Raw genomic sequence first — 25,996 nt, forward strand, 5'->3', positions numbered from 1 at the left:
CTTTTTGCCCAAAGACTCTTTCAGGCTTTCAGTTTTGTTGCTGTATTTCTTTTTCTTTGAGGTCTTTTAGGTTTTCCTCCGCTTGCTTTTGGCTTTTCGGACTCTTGGACTTTGGGACTGGGACTGGGGAGCTCCAGTAGAAGAAGAAGTCCAAGCTGCGCTCGAGCAGCGGTCTTTTATGATGGGAAACATTTCGTGTTGTGTTGGCCCGGGCTTAAATCATGTGAATATGTGTGGCAACAACAAGTCTCCGACGTTGTTGGTGGGCAAACATCATCAACGACGACGACGACAACTACGATCATAATCGCGCCACAACCCATTCATGTACTCAGGTGCCCCTGCCCCCCAGTTTCCTCTTGATTTTCCCTCCGATCTACCCCTCAACTCTCCCTATTTTTTTCTACCTTTTTTTTTTTGTTTTGCCTAATGACAAAGACTAATATTTTCTTCCTGTGACATATCTCTTTCGTGCATTGAAATTTACTTTTGTTGGCTGGCTGTGTGTTTTGTCTCGGCCGAGAGTCTATCGTCGCTCCATTTAGGCCCTGGAGTTCGGCTGAGCGAGACGGAAAGAGACAGGGAGAGCTGCGTTTATGGAAATTATTTGTTGCATTGCGCTGCTAATGTGTTAAAACAATATCTGGCCCAAAACCCCTGCCCGCCAGGGAGGCGGACCAGTGTCCAGTGTCCAGTTTGTCCGGCTTTTGTGTGCTGTGTGGCACAAATAAGACGGGGAAATATTTACACAAGCACTGAGGCCAAAAGCAGCGGCGGAGCGACTGAGAATGAGGCAGGGCGGCCAGCTGTGAGCCGGGCACGCCCCTGCTGCCGCCCCTAAGTCTCAGTTTTTTCTTTTTTTCGAGACTCTGAAACTCTGCAATTTTTCAACCCAACGACAAAGTGTCTCTCCGCTCCGCTCCCCTGCATCTTCATTTCCCATCTTTGCCCATCTTTAGGCGGTTGTAGGCGGACCACCCAGCCAACAGTTGTTCAATGCATCAATTAGCTCCCACTGAGCCAGCTCCGCTCACCTTCGTTCACCTTTGTCCACCTTTTGATCACCTTTGTCCACCTGCCCATTTGGCCATTTAAGCATTTGCCTGTTGGTCAACCGTCAACCGTCGGTGGTCAATATCCTGCACAAGCGTTGCCAATTGCTGGGCCGCAAATAGAAACGTTCATCCTTTGAAAAATCAGCCAAAGGCCAGAGGCCCCACATGGCGTATACGCAACGGGGCAACGGAGGGCAGCACTTGTCATGGGAAATTATTCACATTGTATCTGTGTTGGCACAGCACTCATTATGTCTACCCATCCCTTCGATTTGCACGGCAATTGGCTAATTTAGTTGTCATTCTTGTATTTATCCGGGGGTATTAAAACATAAATAAAGCTAATGGAATTTTTTTAACTATCTTAAATATTAAATAATAAGTTGTTTGTTAGTTTTTAACAATTTCTAGATAGTCGATTGATTTTAATTCCATTAATAATTGTTTTTTTTTTTTTGTTTTTAAGATCTTTAAAAATTCACACAGAACCCTTATATTCTCTTTTAAATTAAAAACAAAAAACCATATACCTATTTATATTATTTTAATAAATATTACTATTTTAATTCCATTAATAAATGCTGTTAGACCTTCAAGAACCCCCTACAAATATTTTAAATGTATTTAGTAATCCCTCGGTTCTAGCTCTTTTCAATATTATACAATAATTTATTTATTTTTTTATAGAAATTTCTTGATAATCTCTTTTTATTCTATAAGTATTACTGTTTTAGCCATATTAATTCCATTAATAAATGCTGTTAGACCTTCAAGAACCCCCTACAAACATCTGTAGTGTATATAGTAATCTCTTGATTTTAGCTCTCTTCAATATTAAATAATAATTTATTTATTTATTTATAACAATTTCTTGATTTCTATAAGTATTACTATTTTTCCCATATTAATTCCATTAATAAACGCTGTTAGACCTTCAAGAACCCACACATATACCATTTACTATATAGTAACCCCTCGATTTCCGCTTCAATGTTATTATGTTCGGCCCTAGCGGGACATCCCAGCAAATCCGGCACCGTTAACACTTCCGTTGTGGCAGCAGCTCGGTGTTCGACTCGCATTGTCGATAAGGTGTTTGTTGTCCTTGCTGCCTTCGAGGACATTCGATGTCCTTTGTGTTGTTGGAGGAGCAAAACAAAAATCAGGAAATGTCATCATTTGTAAGGGCCGTGTAAAGAGAAAGGACTGGAAATGGATTGGATTGAATCGGATTGAATTGAAGTGAATTGAGTTGAATTGAATCGAAGCCAGGACATTGCCACACATGGCGTGAGCGAGATGGCAATGCCAGCGATGGAGCGAGATGGAACTAGGTACCGAGAAAGAGACAGAGAGAGTGAGAAATTGTCACTGCCAGCTGCATATTCCTCTTTCTTTTCGTTTCGTTTCGTTTCTTTCTTTTCTCGCCTCTTACTTCTGGCTTCTTTCCCAGCGTTTTGTACTCTGGCTGCCCTGTTGTATCAGCATTTCTCCGCCGCTCTTGTCTTGTTTGCATTGTTCTCGCCCAACAGATTTGATCAGTTTTTAATGAACTTCATTCATGTTTAAATGACTTTGATCAGTTCCGCTCGGGCCTCTCGCTCTGTCCCGCTCTCTAGCCCTCTCTCTCTTCCTCGTTCACCTAAAAGTTTTCGTTCAACAATAGCAAATACACGCGTGCTGCGTGATTTTCTTGGTTTAGAGAGAGTAAATGATATGCTAAAGGATTGAGTTGGTGGCGTATGCTTGATATAAACTAATATATAATTCCCCATGTCCATCGGCTAATCCCCTGCTTCGTTCCACTCACCCCCACCACCACCCAAAAACAAAAGACATATCGAAAAAGAAAAATAAACCCGAGTTCAACGAGGCGTACAACAAAAATATTTTCACCAAGTGCCGACAGTTTGCCCCTCCAGATTTCATAGCCCCCGCTCCCTGGTTAGCCGCAGATGGAGATTGGGTTTTGATTGAGGGTCCTTCAAAAAGGGTAAAAAAAAAAGAAATGAAACGACCAGAAAATTGTATTAAATGTGTCCCACATTGCTAGCCAGCCAGTCAGCCAGTCAGCTAGGGAACAGGGAACAGCGGCTCCCTAAACGAGATGATATAGAAAAATTTATTATTTTACTTGTCAGAATTTGTGCAGCAGAAGATCTGTTAAGACGACAGTCGCTCATCATGATCATCGCGATGATTATCATTATTGAGGCACTCTTGCTTTGATCTCCCCTGCAGTTGCGCCCTGCCCCTACCCCTTCCCATTCTCGATCTGAATCCCAGTTCCAATCCCGAGCCCAAACCAAAATCCATCCCCCTTCCATGGGCGCAGCAAGTGCAGCGGTGTTGTTGCCGCCAAAGTTGACGCTTTGTGTCATTGTCAAGTGTTGCGCCTTGTTTGTGCAGCATCGTGTTGCAAGAGATGAGGGGCACACAACGGTTGGTACTTTGACTGGGATTCAGATTCAGATTCTGATTCAGGAGGGATGAGGGGCAGGGAGGTAGAAATCAGTATTCCATATCCGAATCTCAATACCAATCTCTGACTCTGTGCGCTGCTCTATTTGTAGCCATTTGATTTGTGATTAATGTCTCCCTCTGTGGCTTTTGTGAGCCGAGTGTTTCAGTGTTTGACTCTCTAAGTGTCTGTGTATTCAATCAGCCATGAAGGGGCAGGGGCACAAATGAAATTCCTCACCTGAAGACAGGGCCAACCAATTGGTGGCAACAAATGGTTCCAACAATGAGTGATGGCCATCATAAGGCCGCATTTAATATCGTTCACAGGTCCTCAAACGGGCTGCTTTGATTGCCCATAATCAGAAATCGGAAATTAATAACTAATAATAATAATAGCCAATTTATGGAGTCTAATATCTAGAAATTACACGCCCTGAATTTTTGAAAGTAAATTAAATTTAAATTTTTTAAAATAAAATAAATTCTATTAATTATTATAATGTTTTTATAAATAATTTAAATTTCATTTAAAATATTATCTGACATTGTCTTAAATATTTAAAATGTTTTTATGTAATATGAAAATATTGAGTGATGTTTAAAGACATCCTAAGATTTATGAACCGCAGATTTAAGGCACTTTTTCAAGGGGTTATGAATAAGAGAAGCCACCTCTCCTGGTTATTTGTCACTTGGCTCGCAGCAGTCGAATCGAAGTAAATGCGAAATAAAAAGGCTTATTGACTGGCCCGTTATGTCTAACAAAAACAAACGAGTGGAGGGGATTTCTTTCTTATTTTTCCTTTTTTTTTGGTAAGGAGGCAGCAGCTCCACCACCGGCGAGTCACGTTCGCCAGGTTGCATAAATCAAGTGACAGTCTCATTGCTTTTTTCGGGTCTGGAAGGGTGAGTGCGAGTGAGTGTGTTTGTGAGTGTGTCACTGGCGCAGTGAATGTACAGGAGGGAACCTCTGGAGGGGAGGGGGTGTGGAAGCGAGGGAAGGTGAAAAGAAAAGGGACGCCGCACCGCGAGATTCTGCGGCGGTGATTATGACGACAAACCATAAAACGCATGGCAGGATGAGCGAGCTGTGCGTACGCGTCGCGAGTTATTCCGTGGCTTCCAGGAAGTGCCGTCGACTGCATCCTAGACTTAATCCACTGGACCAGCGAACCACTGAACCACCGAACCACCGAACCACCGAACAACCCACAGTGGCTGAGTGCCACCGCTGAGAGTCCTGTGTGTGCGCGAAATGCAAAACAATATCATCATAAAAGGCAGCACCATGACCACGACCATGTTTCAGGTCTATGTTTCTAGAGGTCTCAAACGCAATGACCAAAACCGAAAACCGAAAACCTAAAAACCAAAAACCAAAAACCAAAACCGAGAAGCCAGTTCAGTTCAGTTTAGTTCAGTCCGTATTCCATACCTCATACCCTATAGACCATAGTCCCTATTCCGCACTCGTGACCGCTATAAATCGATGAAGTCATTGTGTGCGAGTTTCGCCGGCCGGCCATCCGATCCTTTGCAGCGAGTGCGACCGGTACAGAGAACTCGGGAACCTTCCTTGCCCTTTTCCACATTTGCCTTTTCATCTTTCAGTTTTATTTCCATTTCGTACTTGGTTCGATTTTATTGCCCCCTCATAAAAGTAGCATAAACATGTTAGTAGCCTTTTGCTACCGCTACTTAAGTTAGTTGCCAAACGTTGCTCCCTTTTTCCTCTTCTGTTTTTTTTTGTTTTTCGCCCTGCGGAGATTTACGAATTTGTTGCACATTTTATTATGTGATTTGTGTGCCCTGTTGATTTCTATATATAAGTTCCTTGGAAACGGTATCTAAATATAGGGGGGAGGGTGATGATTGCCCCCTCTTCGTTGCCCCCAGGGAACTCAGCTCCCCGTAGCGATAGGGATATGAAAATCTCAAGTTCCATTTTAAAATCAATTTGTGAACTCACCTCTTCATCGGCGGAGGAGTACGACTATTAGGGTATTCCCCATTCGACTTGTTTATGGCTTAGTTCTTTGTTCTCTCACCTCTTCGATGGTCTTGCCGAGTTTTCTTTCAGTGTCAAAGTGTAATAAAATATTACTCATGGTAATTAAAATTTTGTGCTGCGCTGTGAGCTGCTTTTATTTCTTTTGCCGCCGGCTCAAGTTCAATGTGCACAGGGGCAGCGGTGGCAGGGGGGTAGGGGGGTTTAAAGGGGAGTAAGCAGCAAAGTGAACAAAAAATTAAAACAATTAAAAAGCGTTTGTCGAGGTGCCCAGCTCAACTCGAAAAATGAAATAAAATAAAAATCCACAGCCTAGCAGCCCATAAACCGCAGAGGCAAAGAGCTGCGCTGCCGGCGACAGTTCAACGACATGTTTATTAAGTCATACGCAAAAAACCAAAAAAAAAATCTGTTTTTTTTAGGCCCGCCTGGGACCAGACTTCGGGCCGGGTCTTAACTGTCTGAGAACCCGACGGCGAGATTTATGCGGCCGCACTCTATGAGATTACATAAATGGCCATTAAAATGTATGCTAATAAAAACAAGATATGTCCAACCAGACAAGCGCACAAATTATATAATTAAGAGACCCGCCAGAAAGGCAATAGGAGCGTTATAAATAGCACAGGCTCACATATATGTAACTCAAGCGTACAAGAAGTAGCTGATCTTGAGGGAAATAATTAACCATATTATAGAAACAATAATCGAGTAGTATAAATAGTATGGTAAATAGTATTAATTGCAAAGGATTTAAGGACCTTTAATGATAACACTGTGCAGCATTTTTAGTGCTTTTTAAATTTACCTCGATGGATGCTATATTTTTAAATTCGTTACGAATTCCCAAGTTAAACTGCGTTTTCCAAAAAGTTCCCCGACGCAAGGATTCTTAGCAAAAAGGACCTCAAAGTTCGAAAAATGCTGAAATTGGCCAACTTTGCGGAGCTCTCAGAGGCAAATGGATGCATGGCTTGGTTCGAAGTTAAAGTTTTTTAAAAGATACACCCTTTATCTTTTAAACCCTATACTTAAAAAATTTTTAAGATTTTGTTTAAGGCAGAAACAAATTCTAGAAAACATAGTCAAAAAACATAAAAGTATACAGCTGCGGTCAAAATGGTAGTAGTGTTGCCGCCCTGTGTATTTAAAAGTTTGTTGTTGTAATTGATCTTTTCCTGGTAATATTGTATTGATAATAATTTTACTATTAGACTAATTGGATAAGAAAAAATTACAACATCAAACTTTTAAAAACACAAGGCGGCAACACTGCTACTATTTTAACCGCAGTTGTATGTTTTTCAGTTTTTATTTGACTATGTTTTTTGGAATTTATTTCTGCCTTAAACAAAATCCTAAAATTATTTTATGTATGGGGTTCGAAAGATAAAGGGTGTATCTTTTAAAAAACTTTAACTTCGAACCAAGCCATGCATCCATTTGCCTCTGAGAGCTCCGCAAAGTTGGTCAATTTCAGCATTTTTCGAACTTTGAGGTCCTTTTGCTAAGAATCCTTGCGTCGGGGAACTTTTAGGAAAACGCAGTTTAACTTGGGAATTCGTAAGGAATCCAAAAATATAGCATTCATCGAGTTTAATTTTTGATGCTGCATAGTGTAATTTAACAGATTTGCCTTTTTTGTTTTAATCCTTTAAACTTATTTTAAATATTAAAATGGATTAATCAAATAGTATAAACATTACTTAGGATTAAAAACTTTTTCAAATACATTCGAAAGTTTTGTTTAAATTCTATAATATCATTTTTAATAAATTAATAGATTGATTTAATAATAAGGTACTAAGAATTTGAGGACATTAAATAATCATTTATTTTAAATAGATTTATCAAATAGAAAAGAGAGAAAAATATCTAAATAAATATATAAATAGATACATCAAGTAAAAAGTTACTAAGGACTTAAGAATATTTCATGATTATTGAATATTTTTATTAAATCTTTCAATCTTATAATATTTGAAATTAAATACTAGGGATTTAATGATTTTTATTGGTTTGTTTCACTTCAAACGACATTCTAGTTTAAATCTTTATAAACAAGAAAATATGTGTATACAATCTCGTTAAGATCTCTTCACACTTTAAATCGTTTGGCTTCTGTTGAAAGCCCATCGTTTTCGCATCCATCGACAGTTTTTCCCGCGGAACCTTTTGCGATCCGCGCTTGTAAATAAACAAAAATAAAAACAACAACGTGAATAGGGAGGCTTAAAGTGATATTGTGAAAAATTCGCTGTCCGCTTGTCGTCATCATCATCATCATCGCCCGCCAACGACAACAAAAACAAAAGCGCGGCCTCAAGCCGGCCGGCTATGCAAACGTAAATAATAACAACTGTAAAAAAGCATCACAATAATAATAATAATAATAACAATAACAACAAGGCAACGGCAGCGCCGATAAAAATAATAAACAAGGAACATAGTGAAATGCGAACGCTTTTTGAAATGCAAATCACGCGGCCAATTTGACAAATTAATTGAATCGCTTTTGTAAACAGAAATCGAATTTCAATTGCGAACGCCTCGGCTAATTTACTTGGGATACTGGGGATCTGGGGATCAGGAGGGGTGAGCTGGTGATGGCGATGTGCCTAATGGGATGTGATGATGAGAAGTGTCGAAAGGCGATGTTGAAAAAAGCACAAACGACAAATAGTATTCAATTAGGCGTTGTGTTTATGGAAAGCGAAATGGAAATGGAATTGGGAGGTGACAAATGTCAGATCGTAGAAACATATCAATTACTGAGGCCGCTGAAAGACGGATTGAACTGGGCGGGAATTAATTAATTCAATTGTTTATAAGGAACTGAATATTTATGGGATATGACCAATTTTAAATAAATTTTTCTCTTGATAAATATAAAGTAAACCTATTTTTTTAATTTTTTTTTTGTATTAAAGATGATAGCATCGTTTATAAAACTAATTAGTTGATAACTTTTTAATGCGCAATTTTTTAGTGTTGCTTAAAAGGCAGATGTTAAAAATTACCTTAATATTGGCTATATATCAGTAAAGTTATCTTATTTATTATTGTTTATTCATAAACATTTTCCTAGATACAAAATAAAATAAATACAAAATGTATTAGAATATATATTTATTTTTATCAGCATAACTTATATATTTTCCAAGATACAAAATAAATTAAATGCAAAATATATTCAAATGTATGTTTTATATAAACATTCGCCAATATAGTATCCCATTGCAGCCTGAAATCCCTGATATCTCGTAAAATGCACATCCTGTTGATGGCACTCATCACCGCACTCATAACCGTATAATTGAACCGATGCCCTCTAATTGAGTTGCCACTTGTGCGAACGTGCGATTCGGGGTTTGAGTGGCAGAACGGGATATCGGGATACATTTATGCGGCCGAAATAGATACAGATATCCTGTCCGTGCGGGAGAAAGGAGGCAGTTTTGCGACCCGAAGGCCATCGGGATCGGAATCGGGATGATGATTCCTGGAAGGTGCCGCAGGACAATAAAAAACACAAAAAGAGAGAGATTGGGAATTTGTTGTGAGGGCCCCTTACCGAACGGGAAAGAAAGGAAAAAAGAGGAGCGCAAAATGGCAGGACAATGGCAAAAAGTGGCCCTGCCACAAAAGGACTGCACAAATGCAGTTATCTTGCAAAATTGTCGATTTTGTGAGTTTGGAATTTTGGATATTCAATGCGTGGGAGCGAGACGGCCCAATGATGGGTTATTAAATGTTGTTAATCTTCTTTCTTTTTTTTTCGTTTTTGTCGGCCAGGCACATATTCAAATTTCATGTGCCCAGGAGCAGGTAGTACCGTTATGACCAGGCCAAAAACCAGGCCCGTTTGCCTGGCTGACTGGCTGCCTGTCTACTGGAATGCCCGACCGTCGAGCCCCTTGGCATTTGCCTTTATTGTGCACGCTGTTTAAATATTTACCGAGTTTTACAATATTTATGACAGCTAAAAACATAACAACACCTACTTACCCGAAAAGGGCTCAGAGCGAGGGAGAGGGGACACTTGACACTGGACTATGGACTATGGACTATGGCTAAGAGACCCGAATCCTAACCCAAACCCAAAAACCAAACCCTGCGAGCGGCTTAAAGTCTGGACTTCCTTCGATCGATTGCAATCAATAAACGGCTTAGGCGGCACTTATAATGCATGCAGAATATGTTTTCGCTCATCGTCTCGTGCTAATCCATTTGCATGTCAATAGTTATTCCATTCTATTCGATTCCATTCTTCTCCCCGTTCTTCTTTTCGGTCTGCTTTCTGCTTTCTGCTTCCGTTCCCTTTGCTAGCGCTAATAATCCGGCTGGACTTGGCCATAAGTTGCCACTAAGCGCCCTAAACGGAGCTTGGCAATAAGCCAAGGCATTAAAAAGTAAATTTGCCTAAATCCGCTTAAAACAAAGCGGGGATTTCTCTCAGTTTCTCAGTTTCTCAGACGGGAAACGGCGGGACAAGTGTAGCCGTGTTTTAGTTAACCCCGTGGCTAAGCGGCAGCTCATCTGTTCCTTGATCTTTGATCCCTGGCATCCGAGATCTGAGATCCTTTATCCTTGCAGCAGCGAACTAAGACCACTGATGATGGTGATTTAGCTTTATAGTGCTTTCATTGAGTGGTTCATTGAGCACAGTCCATTCATGCTAGAAATTCAGGTAGAAACAGGTGGGGATCGGTATAGGATCGTTATGCGATCGGTATAGTATCCAATATGGGAGCTGTACTAATAGTTTGACGCCGCTGGAGATCATAAAACCCACGATGACCCATGGGGGAGCCATAAACACGGGCAAACACAAAGTGCCAGGAAAGTGGGTCAAGGAAAACGGATTGATGGATGGATTCCCCAGGATATATGTACCATAAACTCGTTGGATTGACCTTATAAAATAGTTGATAAAAAATTTTTATATTCCACTTAAAGATATTTGCCCATTTAAATATGCCAAAAGAAGTACGAAAAATCAGTGGAAAAATACCATTTAAAATGTCCTTTAAAGATCGTATAAAATACATCAAAAATTATTTGTAATTCTTAAATATAGTTATTGAATATTTTTTTCAAAAAATCCCAGGCATTTTCAAATAATTCAAAAACATAATCAGACAAACAATTAAAAACCCATATAAAGTTCGTATAGTTAGGGAATTTTTCCAAAAACTCCCAGGCATTTCCAAAAAAACACAATCCAGTTTCATTTTCAGATTCAATTCAGTTTTATTGTTTATCGCTTTATTTCGCTACTGTCTTAGTCATATATCGGTCGGTTCTATATAAATACGAAAATCGATTTCTAAGGGCGAGCTTAGGCCTACGAAAGCATATGGGTGCAGTGGTAAACATGATCTCTATATATACAATTAGGTTAAATACGAACTAGTCAAGCACTATATCACAGATGTCGAAAACACAAGCTAGCCTACGAAAAAAAAGATGTGTGTGTGTGTGCCTTAAGACTAAAACCTATCCTAGGGGCTATGGTTATGTTAGGGTTATGATGTTAGCCTACTAAAAGGTCACATAAAATTCAGGGGGCTTGATGTGTTAAATAATACTTTCCATTGGATATACATAGATATATATATATATATATATTTATATACTGCTAGGGTGATTGGCGGTTGCTCTTATGTGACTAGAACGGCAACTGCGGTTGGTTTTTCTTTTCAATAAATACGGAATGTGGTTGGTAATACTTGCAATGAAATTGAGAAGAGAGAGAGAGAGTCTGTGCTGGCAATCAAATAATTTACTTAAGCTACAATCAATTAACGGTTAAATTAAGGGGGCAAGGGGCGGGACAGGGCTAAGGGGCGTGTCCTGAGGGGGAGGGATTCTTTTTAATATATATGGTAGTTTCACGTGCGCTGCACGCGTCTCGACTGCCGCTTGCCACGTCTGCCAGCTGCACCACCTGCAACTGCACCACCTGCCGCCGCCGGCTTGGACACCTCGTTGAACTCCTTGCCATTCTGAAAGGCCGAGCTCCGCCAGCGCTGCTGCTCCAGTTGCTCCACCACCATTTGATGTTGTTTCTTCTGGTGATTCTTCTTCTGGCTCTTGGGCTTCTTGTGCTGCTTCCGCGGACGACGACTCTTCCCCACCCGCTTGCCATCCCGCCGCAGCAGCTGGTACATGGTGCGCAGGAAGTCGTAGTAGTGATGCTTCACGAAGCGCATATCAATCGAGTCCGCCTCGCCAGATGAGGAGGCTGACGTCGGCATGGAGGATGCACTGCCTCCCTGGTGGCCACCGTCGCCGGCTGTCTTGGTGCGCAGCTTCAAACGCTTGTTCATCTCGAGCCGTGAAATTTGCGGCAGCTGAAGCTGCTGAGTGGCAACCGCAGCGCCACTGCGCCGCTGCTTCTGGAGACGCGGACTCTGCGTCTGGTTGACGGCCGTCTCCAGCTCGCAGAGGATTCGACGCGAGCTCAAAAGCAGCTCGCGCAGCTCGCGGGCGGTGCTCGACTCGCGGGTGATGGACCGCTGGTCCCAGCGGATCTGCTGGCGCCTCAAGTACGCGAAGCTGGCCACGTACGTTTGCATGTTGCGGTACCAGCGCTTCAGGGCAATCTGTGGGTTAAAAACAGGAAAAATACAAAAAAATAAAGGTTAATCAAAAATGTTGTCAGAAAGAGCTTAAAAAAAACATCTATATATTAAATAGATTTTCTGTAGGTATGAATCAATAGTTAGTACACTCAGTAAACCGAATTAGCCAAAAAGTTTGAAAAGGTACCCCAAGTTTAGAAGTTATGCACTAAAATATGAGGCCTATATTTTTAAAAAACTTTATGCAAAATGTGGTTCCAAGTGAATCAATATAATATATTTATAAATCTCATGCTTAAGGCTTATATTTCTAATATTTGCGTAATTTTTAGTTAAAAACTATTTTTTTTTTATTTTAAGGCTTTTAACTTACCGTGGAATTGGGCTTGAGCTTGGGCAGGAACTTGTAGTTGTGCGTGTGCAGCGACCACATGGTCATGTTGCGGATATCGATGGCCGAGTCCTGGCTGCTGTTCAGGCTGCGGTACTCCCTAAAGGCGTGGCGCTTCAGCTGATTGAAGCTCTAAGGGTTGAAGAAGATAGAAAATGTTTGTGGGTTAAATATCATGTTTTTCAGGGCTTTCCAAAAGGGATAGTGTCGAACACTCACCTGCCTGGGCCGCTGGCGATTGAAGCGTTCTGCCGCCGCGGGATGATAGTTGCCCCCACAGGGATTGGCCCACTCCAGGGCCGTCGTGTTCTCGTCGAAATTGCGATAGTCGATCCAATTGCTGTTCCGCTTCCGGTGGCGCTTGCGAGGACTTAAAATGGAGCTACTAGCCGGGATGGCTGGCTGACTGGCATTCGAATTAGAGCTCAAATTCGAAACAGTGCGAATCTGGGTGAGACCGCCGCTGCTGGTGGTGCTGCGCCCCTGGGCCAAGTGGGGCAAATGGGCGGCGGTTAGGAGGAGCAGGAGGGCGGGCAGGAGCAGTGGACGAGCCATCGCCATCGCATGGTAACCTCTCCTTCTTCCTCTTCCACTGGCGTTTCCGTTTCCGTTGCCTTTGACCGCCGTGTTGCTGCCTTTAGCTGTGGTCGCAGCGTACTGCCAACCAACTGCTGTCCGTTCGATGTCCGTAATTCGCAATCAGTACACAAAACAGATGGATAATGGGCCAAAAAAAAAGGAAGAGATATGTGGGGATAGGCGAGAAAGAGAGAGAGAGAGAGAGATATGGGAGACACAAAATGAGTATCGAGAATGCAAAAGTAAATTCAACTGAGCAGATTTCAGCATCAACGCGAGACGATCAACGATCTGCGACTACGATTCCTTCTCCTCCTTCACAACGATTCAATTCTATTCAATTCAATATGCGATTCAATTCCGACAGACTAGGTGGGTTTGGTGGATTTGGCTGGACTCCTGATTGTGGTGGAGGTGGGTTCTCAGGGGGTTGGATGATTGGATGGCTGGATGATTTGATGACTGGATGATAGTGCCGAGCCGAAGAAACTCCTTCAATGCGATGGCAAATGCAACCGGACAACAGTCTGAACAATTTGGTTCGCTTTTTTTAACATTTTCTCTGCGTTTGTTTTGCTGCTTTTTTTTCGCTTTTCGTTGTTTTTGTCTTTTCCAGGGCGAGATATATATGTGTGTGTGTCGGGGGCGGGGGAAACTTGTTAATTTAGACAATTAACTCGAGAGTAGCCTGAGCGAATACTGAAGATCAATGGGATGGGTTCTAATCCTTTGCCAGTCCTTCGCTTCTGCTTGTGAGAAAAGTGTGTGTGGGAACTTTGATGTCGAATTTTGGATTTTGAGCTAATTCTGAATTTTCAAATATTTATGCTAGCTATTTTTGATTATCGGCAACACACTCAATGCTTGTTTAAACTGTAGATTTACTAAACTATTAATCCATCTAAAATTTCTCCTTAAGATCGCTGATCGTTCGCCGTTGCTAAATCAGTTGAAGAGTGTAGAATCGATTGGCTCATGAAATATCCGTTTCGATGTCCTTTCTGCACTCTTCACCTGAGTTAGCTGCTCTTAGGTTTTTTGGATCAAATTAAAAATAATACACACACCGCATTATAGTTGAAAAGTAGAGTTGGCCAGGATCCTAGGATGATCCTCGTTGTTTGTGCTGCGTCCTGCGTTAATCCAAATTGGGCGATCGATAAGTTATTTTCTCTTTTCCGGCACTTGCAACACAACACTCGCAAAAAATAAAGAAAACTGTATGTATGTATGCTATATGGGGGCCGACCAATTGACGATCTGTTCTGGGATCTTTTTTCAGATTCTGTTTGCTTTTAGACTGATTCGCGGACACTTCTGCTCGCGTCCGAGTGTGAAACCGAACTGAGCCCAAAGTCGCGCTGGATTTGACCAGCTTTCTTCGCTGAGAGGCTGAGGCTGCGGCAGCGGCTGCGGATACCAGATACCAAGATACCAGAGCGTTACCGACCGACCGATGAGCAGCGCCAAAAGGCCGAAACCGAAACTGAAATGGAAACCGAGGCGAGCTGAGCGGCCTCTGCTGCCTCTGCCGCTGCGCTGCCCGCCGATTGCCGAGCGGTACGCCATGGTCCGAGCCAAAAGAAGACCGCCGATGCTGAAGCCGATGCCGAATAAACGATGCCGATGCCGATGACGATTCGAACCGAAGATCGTTTCAGGCTCTGTCCCTTTCCCTCTCCCTCGCCCGATCGGTATCCTCGCGATGCGCAGGTGTGCGTGCCTGCCTACCTAGGCACATATACATATACCTGGTCCTCTCTCGCCATCCCTCTTGCTCCTGCTGACCGAAATGATCTTGGCCCGGTCGCCATTGCGACACGAATTTCCCACTTGCCCAATCCGCGTCACTCACTCAAAGAGCCAGAGAGAGAGAGAGAGAGGGAGAGGGAGAGCGGAGAGAGGAGAGAGAGAGCCTACCTGGGCCCCAAAAGGCGCTGCCTACCTGCCTCCGTCTCGCTCTTACATCTGTCTTCTCCCTCGCACTCGCTCTTTCTTTGCCAGCCTTCGATGACCTTGAGCTCACACTGCTCACCCCTCCGAAAATGTCCTAATGTCCTGACAATCCAATCGGCCCACAAAGTGATCAACGGAAATGACCAACATAACACCACATTCCCCGCCAATTCAGGTAAGATATTTCAGCTTTCTTCGAGAACTATCGATATGGAACATTAGCTTCATCGTTTACTCAAGAAATATTTATATTCCATTTAAAACTATATCATCTACAATGCATTCTTCTTTGTAAACATAATTTGTTTAAGCCCACTTTTACACATGTAAACACCAACCAATAAAGCATTAAATAGGTCGATATAAAACAATTACCGTTTTAGATTAAAAAAAAATATTTTATAATATCCAAGCACGTATTTTTTTATATTTTTCACTAAAATATTTATAGTAATAATAGGAAAATGATCATACTTTTTGTATACAACTCAAAACCCTTTAAAAAGTATGCTAATCAATCAGAGAAATATATATTAAGGAAATACCTATAATGTTTGCTCCTTGTTCGAAAGTTTAATGGTCTAGTTAATATATTACAATTATTATTTCTCTATTTATCTACTGCAGTTAATGTGTAAACGAGTAAATGTAAAATCAGTACGATCTTAAGATTAAGAACCTATAAAATATAATTAAAATCGATCCTCCAAAAAACGGTTAGTTTACGACTTAAGTATTATCAGAAGATCGAAATATGCATTTCATATAAACATAACTTAATTTTAATAAACAATTATAATCAAATATTTTCTTACTTAATTTAAGTTTTTAAATAAATTTTGAATATTTAATATTTGACTATCTCGGTCAGCTTCTCTCTAGAGTGTTCCAATTCACGGTTGGGGTGTGAAACCTTTATAGAAGCCCGCCCAGTGGGCCAGGTACCCCCGAATCCGTATCCCTACTACCTGGTCATCTCGATTTCTCCCTATTTTCGAGGGCTTGCACAATTGACGGCCTAATTAAATCGAGAGTTTTTGCTGCAGCGCATGGAATTATGGCCTCATTGTTTTGAGCAGCGCAAAAACAGCTGTAGATGATGGCCAGATAGTTAGATAGCCAGATAGCGGGCTCAAAAAGGGCCAAAAGGACAACGGGCAACGGACAGCGGACAACGTAGGGCCTTGCGTCTAACCGTAAGTGCAGCGTGCAGCAACTGCAGCAGGAAGCAGTTGTGTTGCGCAGCGGGGCCACTCGCCTTGATTTCGCCGCGAGGCAGGGCTCACAGGACTCACAGGACTCAAACAGGACGCACACAGGACCCACAACAACCCACAGAGAGGGACTCGCACATCGCACATATATCAAGGTGGCAGCACACACCTTTTGTGCCTCGCTCCTTTGGGAAACGGGCGGCAAAAAACAAATATCCAAGTTGGAATCTTAATTTTAAAATCTGAATCCCCGACGCAGGCAATTCGCACCCGGAGCAACAGCTTCATCCAGGCTGTCTTATGGGTATATATCTCTATATAGACACGATTATTGCATTGATGAGCTCCTGCTGCTGCTGTCGGTACACAGACGAACACAGGATTCCCGGCGGGAGGCCATACCCCCACCCCCTACCCCCTTACCCCTCCCCTAGTCGACTTTCTGTTTTACTTGCGATTCGTTCTGGACAACAAAAATATTTTGCTACAAAATTGAGCTGTCCTGTGAGGTCCGTCTGAATGCATTGTGTCCTGTCATGGTGTAATTTTTTAGCGGCGTAGCGAATGCCTAAGGATACGCTTTAATTGCCGCAGCGAACACCTCGACCTCGAGAAGGAAGGTTAACCGAGTGGTACAAGATACAAGATACAAGATACAAGGTACAAGCCAAGGAGGAGAGAACCATCCGTCATTACACGCTGCTTAGCTCCTGTCCCTTTCACAGGACCTGATCCTGGCGATCTGCCTACCTACCCTCCTGTTTTTCGTACTTTTTCCTGTGGGTGTGCATATGGGAAGACGAAGAACGAGGAGGAGGACGAAGGAGGAGGTGTGAGTTTCTCATCTCGTCTCGCTTCCCCTACCGCTTTCAGTTGTTTTGATGTTTTTTGATTATGCGTAAAATCGGCCGCTTTATCAAGATCTCCAGCGGCAATTTGAACATGCCGAAACGGTAACTTAAACGGTTAGTTAGTCGATTTGCCTGTTTATTTGTTTGTTTACCTCCAATCCTCAATTGCCGTTGCAATTGGCATTCGTTATGGACTTTATCTGGAATGGTAGGGTTTGATTGAGGAAGTCTTCAGCCGGTCTTAACCCTTTGAAGTTCATTTGCTGTATTGGCCATTTAATTGTAGGGTCGCTAAATAAAAAGGGGTCTACTTTATAGTAAATCGTATAAAACAATAGTGAAAATACAGTTATATGCATTAAAATTGCGATTTTTTAGTTATTTTTAAGTTGTATTTGGCTTTTAGGGACTTCCATTTTATAAACGACTTTTGGGTTTCAAAAGTTCGAAACCCAACCTACAAAAACAAAATTTAAAAAAAACTCGGCGAAAAAAACGTAAATTATTAAAAACAAGAGAGAACGCTATAGTCGGGTGCCCCGACTATCAGATACCCGTTACTTAGAATAAAATAATATTGTGCGAAAAATTTCTTTTACATTTCGATAGGTATAAATAAACACAAAAAAATAAATACATTAATACTTCTCCGAAATCTTTAAAAATGTGGGCGCCAGACACACTTTAAAATCGTTTGTGGGCGTTAGAGGGGGCGTGGCGCTTGGATGAAATAAACTTGCGCTGCGGAGGAAGCCCAAGAAGATGTGTGGCAAATCCCAACTTTCTAGCTTTTGTAGTATCAGAGATCTCAGCGTTCATACAGACAGACAGACAAACAGACAAACGGGTATAATAAATAACTTCTTGAGGTGGGAGGTGATATTTAGCTTGTTCAGCTTGTTCAAACTTTCCTTCCTGATAGGAGGAACATGTGTGTCTAGCAAAAATAATATTGTTTGCTCTTCGCGATATAGTGAATCTCACTCTGTAAGTAAGATAAGAAGTTCCCATAAAATTGTAATATATGTAGGCAAATTAATATTCTTAGTCACAGCCAGCCTGTCAAACTTAAGTAAATCAAATATAAATCAAAGTTATTAAAGAAACTTTTAATTTATTTTTACTTAGTTTGTTAAGACTTTTAAGCCATAGCCATGTTTCACGCTAACTAGCTATTATTAATATCAAATGAAACACATATTCAAAATCAACTATTTCTCGAATGGAAGAATTTAAGCTACTTTATTGGTAATATTTTTTTGCTTAGCATATTTATCTGGTAATCCTTACAAATCCTTAAAACCAAATCATTTTGGCCTGCTGCTTCCATCTTAAAAACAACAAAGATATACAAATTTATTTACTGGCCAAGGAATTAGTTGACCTGATAAGCGGATTATAATAAATCCTTTAAGAAATATTCCACTTTTGAATGGTAAACCGAATTAAAAGCCTTTAAACAAAAGGGCGTTTAATTAATCCGCACGTTTGCATGTGGGCATTGTGGTTCCTTAATTAAATTTTCAATTAAGTGGTGGTCAAGTGGGCAATTAGGGAGGCTGAGGGGGCTCGGGGGCAGGGGGCGTGGCTCCGAGCTGCCTGACTGCGCACTTGTGTGGGTGGCATTCGTACGTAGCCCCGTATCGGTGTGTGCCCCTCCGTGGGTGTGTGTGTGCGAGGGGGCCGCCGCTGATTGGCCCGCCGCCCGCTGAGCGTCACTCCGAAGACGAGCGGCCACGAAGCGGACTGGCCAATGGCGGTGCCGCCAAAAACGCTCCAAAAGAGCGCGAGAGGGAGAGCGAGAGAGTGGGCCAGAGAGCGACGAGTCGAGTGGAAGAGTGCAAGAAGAGAGCAACGGCAACGGCAACCTGTTGTTGCGAGCGAGAGAGAGAGAGCGTGCGGTGAGAAGATAACAGGTTGTCGAGCGGAACGGTGCTGTGTGTGTGGATATGCGGTTATGGATTTTCATTCATAAACTCAGCCCGCTGCAGCAGAGCAGAGGAGCTGACTCAATTCTTGCCGCTGGGGAATTTACAGCAAAAGCAACAGCGACTGACGCCATTGCCATCTTAAATCTTAAGTCTTAAATCTCAAATCTGAAATCCAAAATCTCAAATCCCAAGTCCAAAATCCCTCCATCTTTGATCGCTCATCAGATCTTATTACCGAAAAAAAAAAAAAAAAAAAAAAATGGGGAAGCCTGCGAAGTGGCAACGGTAATTTTAGTCCCTCAAACCCTTGAACCCCTAAAACCCCACCCTCGTAAGCAACACAATACCCCTGCTGACTACACACACATATATTCAGATACTATATAGATAGCAGTATTACCTTCGTCACACGCAGAGATCACGCGACGATTTGCCCGACATTTTGCCTAATGGTCCATGAGTCACTAGCTGGCTTGCGGTACTTGGGGTTTTCTCCCAGCCCACGGAATGCGAGTGAAAAACCTCGTGTAGTAAATATCTAGCGGAACGTGCCCCGGGCACGAGCTATAAACCCAATGCTTGTGGGGTGGGTCAGGGTTGGTGACGAGTCGGGCCGAAAATGGAATCATTTCCCCGGAATCGGTCACCGAGAATTTCCGATATGGCCGATAGGTGGCCTAAAAGTATCTGAGATCATACAACAATTCTACTTATGTAAAGGTAATCGATCAAAGAAACATTAGAATAAACCTTCAATGAATGACGAAACAACCAACTATCCTGATCCCATTAAAAACGCTTTTGCAAATGCGCATAATCGGTATAATTTATTAATAGTCACAGTATATCCAATGACTTTCTATATATATATAAAAAAAATATACTTAAGTAATAGTTTTCATAAGTTATCGAGCCTGCGAGGCGGTGAATGTGTTGTGTGAGTATGGTGATATGTATATAAATAGGATGCGAAAGCGATATAAATACGAAGGGATGGGGTGGGGGTATAATAAGTTAAAATAAATAATAGGGTCTAAGGCAGAGGGATATACGAATACGTGGGCGTAGCCTAGCAGCTTGAGATTGCAGTGGGTCATCGGAGGCGATTAGTTCATTTTTGGTATGGCTTGTTGCTTCTTCTGGACTCTCGACTTTTGACTTTCGACTTTCGATTTTCGACTTTCGATTACGAGAGTAGCCTGAGCAGCTCCTGGTACTTGTGCACCACGACGGTCAGCACCCGAATGCTCTCCAATGCGGCGAATGCTTCCATTCTGGGATGCGTCTCATTATACTCGGAGTGGCCCGGATTGCAGGCATCCGTGCGGCGAACCACTCTCAATGCCTCGTGGACGTTGTGATAGAAGAAGTCCGGGAAGTTGTTGAAGTAGCAGTGCCAGGATTTGTGCTCGAATCGCACCTTGTCGAAGAACTGCACCATCACCAGCAGGGTCTCGATAATGGCGGGGATCTCCTCCTTCAAGTCGGTCACCTCCTTGGCCCCCGTGTACTCGAACTTGTCCGTCTCGTTGTTGTAGTGAACCTTTTTCACCTCAGCCTCCAGAGGATGTTGCAGGTACTGAATGTGCCACGAATACTTTTTCACAAAATCTTTCAGCGTGTCCTTTTGGATGTTTTCCATCTGTTTTGGAAGCGGAAAGCTTAGTTCTGGCGTTCTACACTCCTTCGATTCGATTGACTTACCCATTCTTTGGTCAGACAGATGGCAGCCTCCCGCGTTTCGCTGGCCACCTGAAGAGCCGATGTGAGATTTTGGATTAGTTCGTCATGGGGTTCCATATCCATATCCATTTTTCTCGAGCAACTCTGCCTGCCGTCAGTCTGATTTACTTGCAAGGCTCGTACCACAACTTTGTCCGTCTCCGTCGATCTGGCGTGCTGATGATGATGATTATGATGGCGGTGCGGCAGGATCAGGCTCAATCCTCGTGCTCGTCGGGGAGCCGCTGTGGTGCCCGTGGGCCAGCTGGTGGCAATGGTCAGTAGCAGCAGGATGCCCAGGAGCCAGCACTTCGAAGGAGCTAAAAGGATAAGAGATGGGCAAGGTGAGTATATTGTAATAATTATTTTTCTAACATTTTTATTAATCTGGGGTGGTAAATAAGCACTTCCTCTGTTTGCTTAGCGGTGACACAGATACAGGAGATACCGGCGCAGATATCGGGGCAGATATAGAGCGGCTTTATAGCGGACATGATTCAGAGATTTGGAGATTCGTAGGCACTTACACATTCGCCCGAAACTGGAGAACAGGTTGATTTGGTTTGGTTGGTTTGCCTGTTGACTGCAGGACTTTGTCGCCGTGTTGGGTTGCAATCGCTCGGAGGTTTCACTGGGATTGATGGCCATTTTCACTGTTTCTTGTTTCTTTTTCAGACTTTTTAAGAGCTATATATTGCTTTGAGACACTCGGATTGCTTGCTTTTAGGGCTTTTCTTTTATTTTAAGTTAGAGACTTGAGAGCTGGCGTCTGGGCTCTGCGAGATCTTATGGTTAATGAGGAGTTGGGGCACACGCCGGGCCATTTAAATAGCGGCCTGAGCGATATCAGCAGCCGAAGCCGCACGAGCGGCGCAGCGCGTGGCCGAGCTTACTTTTTTTTGTACGCACACACACGCGAGTGGCGGCGAGTGCGATATTCCGAATAGCAAGTGCTCCCGAGTACTTTGTAGCAACAACAACAAAAGCAGCATCAACGCCGATCGCTCGTCAATTGGGCGTTTGACGCGTGCTTATGATAAAATTTGAGAAAAAAAATCTCATATATTATATTATAACTCGCTCTCTCTGTCTCTTTTTTTTTTGGAGTTCTTATGCGATTTACCAGGAATGGTAATTGGTATGGGGGCTCTCTGACTCAGACTGGGAATAGATATTCCCTGGCCATCAGTCAGTATTGTTTTCTTCCTGTCTCACTGAAAGTGAGTTGCCTCCTACAACTCCACCACCCACTGTAATTTATGCACACATGCTTCATGGCCCAAAACGGATGTCACATTGAATTCTTGTGCCCTACACCAAGTGGTAGGGCCTACTGAGTTCTCAACTGACTGGAATCGCGATATAAAGTCAGTCTTTAGCTTTGAGATCCTAAGATCTTAAGTTTTTGATTTATTGGTTAGGAAAAGTCCTTTTTTGGAAACTATTTTTGTAGTTAACAAGATCCTAAGATCTTCATAGGATGTGAATGTGCTTTAATCGCCTCTACTTTGGAGCCTCAAATATCTCGGTTGCGGCTTCACTTCAGATACTTCAGTTACTTTAAATTTAAATTGCCTTGCAAATGACGCGTCGTTCCGTAGGCATTTCCGATCGATCGCTTGGCACGTGCGCGGCTTGAACACTGAATGAACATGGGAATAGAAACGACCTGGCCAAATGGACTTCAGCCAAATGCAGCCAGTATAAGAGTTAGTAGACAGGTTGTCTCTTCTATGCCGCTCATTCCAAGCCAATCCAATTACAATTACAATTACATACGCGATTGTAATGCATCGTAATATACTCCCAAGGAGTTACTCATGCTGGGAATCGAACTTAAATTTGAAAATTCTGACGCTCTGATTGCTTGACGTACGTCCAAGTGGGCTACTTACTCACTGGCCCACTTCTCCAGGGACTCGCCTACCGAGAAAACGCCGCCGAATTCCCTGCGCAATTCGGAGTTCCGATTCAGGCATACTTTTCAACTTCCGTTAAATGTTTTATAGTTGGGCAAATCCTCGGGCGGTTCTGGGAAAAGCTGGAAAACGTATGCAAGGGTTTTTTACTGTTGCCAGCTTGCTTCCCTGTTTCTTTTCCTTTCCTTTATTTTACTAGATTTTATTTCACTTGATTTTGTTTCACTTGTGGCTTGTTGACTGTTAATTATCGCACTCGCGTAGGTGCTAACTCTGGCCACGCACAAATCGAAATTTTTGCAACGTCAGCCGGTTCGAGGGAGATCCGCTATCTTTCGTTCCTGTTTGCCATTCCCCATTTAGAAATGACCATCCATTGATGAGTGCTTCCAGAGTGACGTACATCCAGCGTACATCCATCGTAGTCAATAGCAAACAGCTATAAAAAGGCACTGGGTTACAGTTACAGAGGAACGGAACCGAACGGAAACATCGGTCACTTTTTTTATCTCCATAAAGAACCGCGAGAGCTCCAAGGTCCAAGATCCAGCCATCAAGTGTGTGGCAAATGTATATCCATTATGTCCGATATGATAACTACTATCTGATCCCCACATCCGAGGCACACGCGACCGGATGTGACGTCGCCTGGAAGCTATATTTATTTCCCGCCACTCTGAGAAGCCCCATTGATAAGTAAGTCAGTAAATCAGGAGCAGTGAAAGCCCGGGGGTATTATCATTAGTTCTAGATTTGTATAGAGATTGTAGATTGTAGTACGGTTTCTATTCATCAATTATACATTTATAGATTATATTATATCTCTGATGTCCAATTTTTTGGTACTTGAGATCTGCAATAAATTCGCTTTATGTTCTTGAGGCTCCGCAGGTCGGCTTTCAGAGATTTTTGGGACTTTTCCAAATGAGTTGAATTAGTTTTATTGATCATTACTTTCTCGTTTGACACCACAAAGTGTTGCGAGTTCGGAAAGTATTCCATTTCGAGAGCCAGAATTCCCACTGCCACAAGATTCCAGCTAACTGATAATTGTGTCGGAAAGTCCGCATCGTATCTCCAGTTCAAAGTACGGGAAGTGAATCAGGGTGTTTAAGACCAAGTCCTTTAATAGGGCTTTCCATTCGTATTCCTATGCCTCCATTGCCCTTGACCAACTAAAAACGGGCGGTGACGTAAAGTCAGAATACAGAATCTAGAATCCAGCTATGAGGAAATACCCCAATCTCGAGAGTCGATCGTCGATTGTCGATTGTCGTCACCTGCCATTTGGGGAGTGGGCCGAAACCGAAACTGACCACAGACACTCTGGCCGACTTGATTACCGATGGGTAAATCACCGAGAACTCCAATGCTCCATTGCTCCGTATTTGCTTTAGTGTTTAGAAGCTGCCGCTGCCGCCGACTCTCTAGCTTTCCAGGTCTCTAGATCTCTAGATCTGTGGATCTCCAGCTCTCCGGCTTGCCGCGTCATCTACCAGGTCGTATCGAATCGGATGTCGAATATCGAATCTCTGGGCACACTCACTTGTTTGCCCAGCGCATTATATTATGAATGGGCCGCTGTGGGAAGCACTTGGGCTTCGCGTACCGCCTAGCAAAGTACAGAGCAACTAAACAAGGGGCTCGGACGACAGGTGAGAGAAGTGGCTATTTTTGGCACTGGCCCTCTTCCACAAGTCATCATCGAGGTGCGAGCTGTGACGCACTTGGGGTTCCCTGAACCTGGTTCCTGTTACCATGTTACCATGTTACCTTACCTTAGTCAGGTGTGCATATTAAGTATACGCCATATCAAGTATACGTAACTTCATTTAGAACTCACCTTAGTTTTTGTCACGTGATCTCTGGGTTGAATCAAAAACGGCAGTGGGCTAAAATGAATAAATAAAAGGGATATCATTAGTTTCAAGGTCAAAACGAACTGGGAGTTGGGCAAACTTTGATTTTCCCTCCACCCACGCAGGCTGCCCCAAAAGTAGGCTAGGTTTGGGGAAAAAGCTTTTTTGTAAAAGCTTCGAAAAGCTGGGAAATCTTTGTGGCCTGCTTTTAGGCGCCTTCACTAACAGTCGCTTCCCCACTTCATAGTCCACTACAAATATTTGAGATTTTACCCAGAGAGATGGAAATGCTGCCGTTTCTTTGACCGATCTTTCCGCCCCTCTGCCCTTTTCTTCTCCCGAATTCTTTCGTTGGCTTGATTTATTTGTGGGACTCTGCAAGAAATGGGCTGGCAACAAGCCACCATGTTGTGGGTCATTCCCGAAAACGTTCATCTCGCTCTTGAGTAGTAAAAAATATAATCTAACCACCTTGAGTTCGTTGTAAGATTTCCAATCGATTAGCGTTCAAATCTAGAAACATACAATTTTTACGATTAAAAAAAAAATAATGGCCATCCCCTATAAGAAATGCAAAAATATGCATTGAATATTAACGAAATTGTTATGGATCGGCTTATTTAGGTGGGAAACCTATTTCAACAGAATTACGATGAAAAATGCAGAAAATCCCTGCATTATGCTTACTTTTACAGAATCTAAGATCTTAGTATCTTAAGTAATTGCTGGTTGATTTGATTTTTCCCTGGGTTTTTTAAGAAATCAATTAGATATTTTCCCCTGCAACTGCCCAACCATATTTTTCTATTTAACCGACGAGTTTCTCCGATGAATGTAAAGTTCTGGCGAAGTGGCCCACTTTCGGCTGCACACATTATAACTAAGGAAAACAATCAAAATCACGTTTCGCTGGCTAAATGAATCTAGAATGCCCCCGCCGCTATGCGCTTCTCTCTCGTTCTCCCCGATGTTTGCCGCTTGCACACGCGCTCTTTCTCTTTCTGTTTCTCTGTAACCTCTCTCTGTCTAACCCAACACCCATGCCTTTATGACTGTTTGAGATCTTCGGATCGGAGCAGTTTCCCATTCGTTTCCCATTGTTTACTCACCTTTTTGATGGTGGACAGATGTGATGACGGGCGTCACGCTATTAATGCTATTGCCGCGGGCGTTCGTTTCAGGTAAACCCACGTTAATTACGGGCCGCAAGAAATTCACGAAAAATCCCCGAACTTTGAAAACTTTTGAACACCGCCAAACGCCAAACGCCAAACACACGACAAAAACAGGTAAGGTAAAAGGGCCTAATTAGGCGGCTAAAAAGAAAAAGCACGGACGCAGCAGAACCGGCGAGGTCGAATGATGAAGCTAAACTGAGGTAAACTGAGGCAAACCGAACAGAATCGACAGCTGGAGGAGCTGAAAAAAGGCAGCGATGGTCGACAGCAGAGGAACTGCGAT

The 25,996-nt window shown here is 42.7% G+C and overlaps 2 protein-coding genes across 2 annotated transcripts; both read right to left on the bottom strand.

The window, feature by feature from the left end:
* Positions 1–10,809: 10,809 nt before the first annotated feature.
* upd1 (unpaired 1) lies at positions 10,810–13,932 on the bottom strand. The gene is made up of 3 exons (XM_017146921.3): positions 12,724–13,932; positions 12,487–12,636; positions 10,810–12,134 (listed from the first exon to the last, which is right to left on the bottom strand). Exons 1-3 carry the CDS (start codon positions 13,063–13,065, stop codon positions 11,421–11,423), a joined length of 1,206 nt encoding a protein of 401 aa, XP_017002410.3. The 5' UTR covers positions 13,066–13,932; the 3' UTR covers positions 10,810–11,420.
* Positions 13,933–19,850: 5,918 nt separating this feature from the next.
* Positions 19,851–25,786, bottom strand: LOC108060970 (uncharacterized). Its single transcript, XM_070218681.1, has 4 exons — positions 25,645–25,786; positions 24,520–24,568; positions 20,740–21,077; positions 19,851–20,677 (listed from the first exon to the last, which is right to left on the bottom strand). Exons 3-4 carry the CDS (start codon positions 20,845–20,847, stop codon positions 20,222–20,224), a joined length of 564 nt encoding a protein of 187 aa, XP_070074782.1. The 5' UTR covers positions 20,848–21,077; positions 24,520–24,568; positions 25,645–25,786; the 3' UTR covers positions 19,851–20,221.
* Between the last annotated feature and the right edge of the window lie 210 nt (positions 25,787–25,996).

The sequence above is a fragment of the Drosophila takahashii genome, chromosome X, assembly GCF_030179915.1.
Source record: "Drosophila takahashii strain IR98-3 E-12201 chromosome X, DtakHiC1v2, whole genome shotgun sequence".
NCBI classification, from domain to species: domain Eukaryota; kingdom Metazoa; phylum Arthropoda; class Insecta; order Diptera; family Drosophilidae; genus Drosophila; species Drosophila takahashii.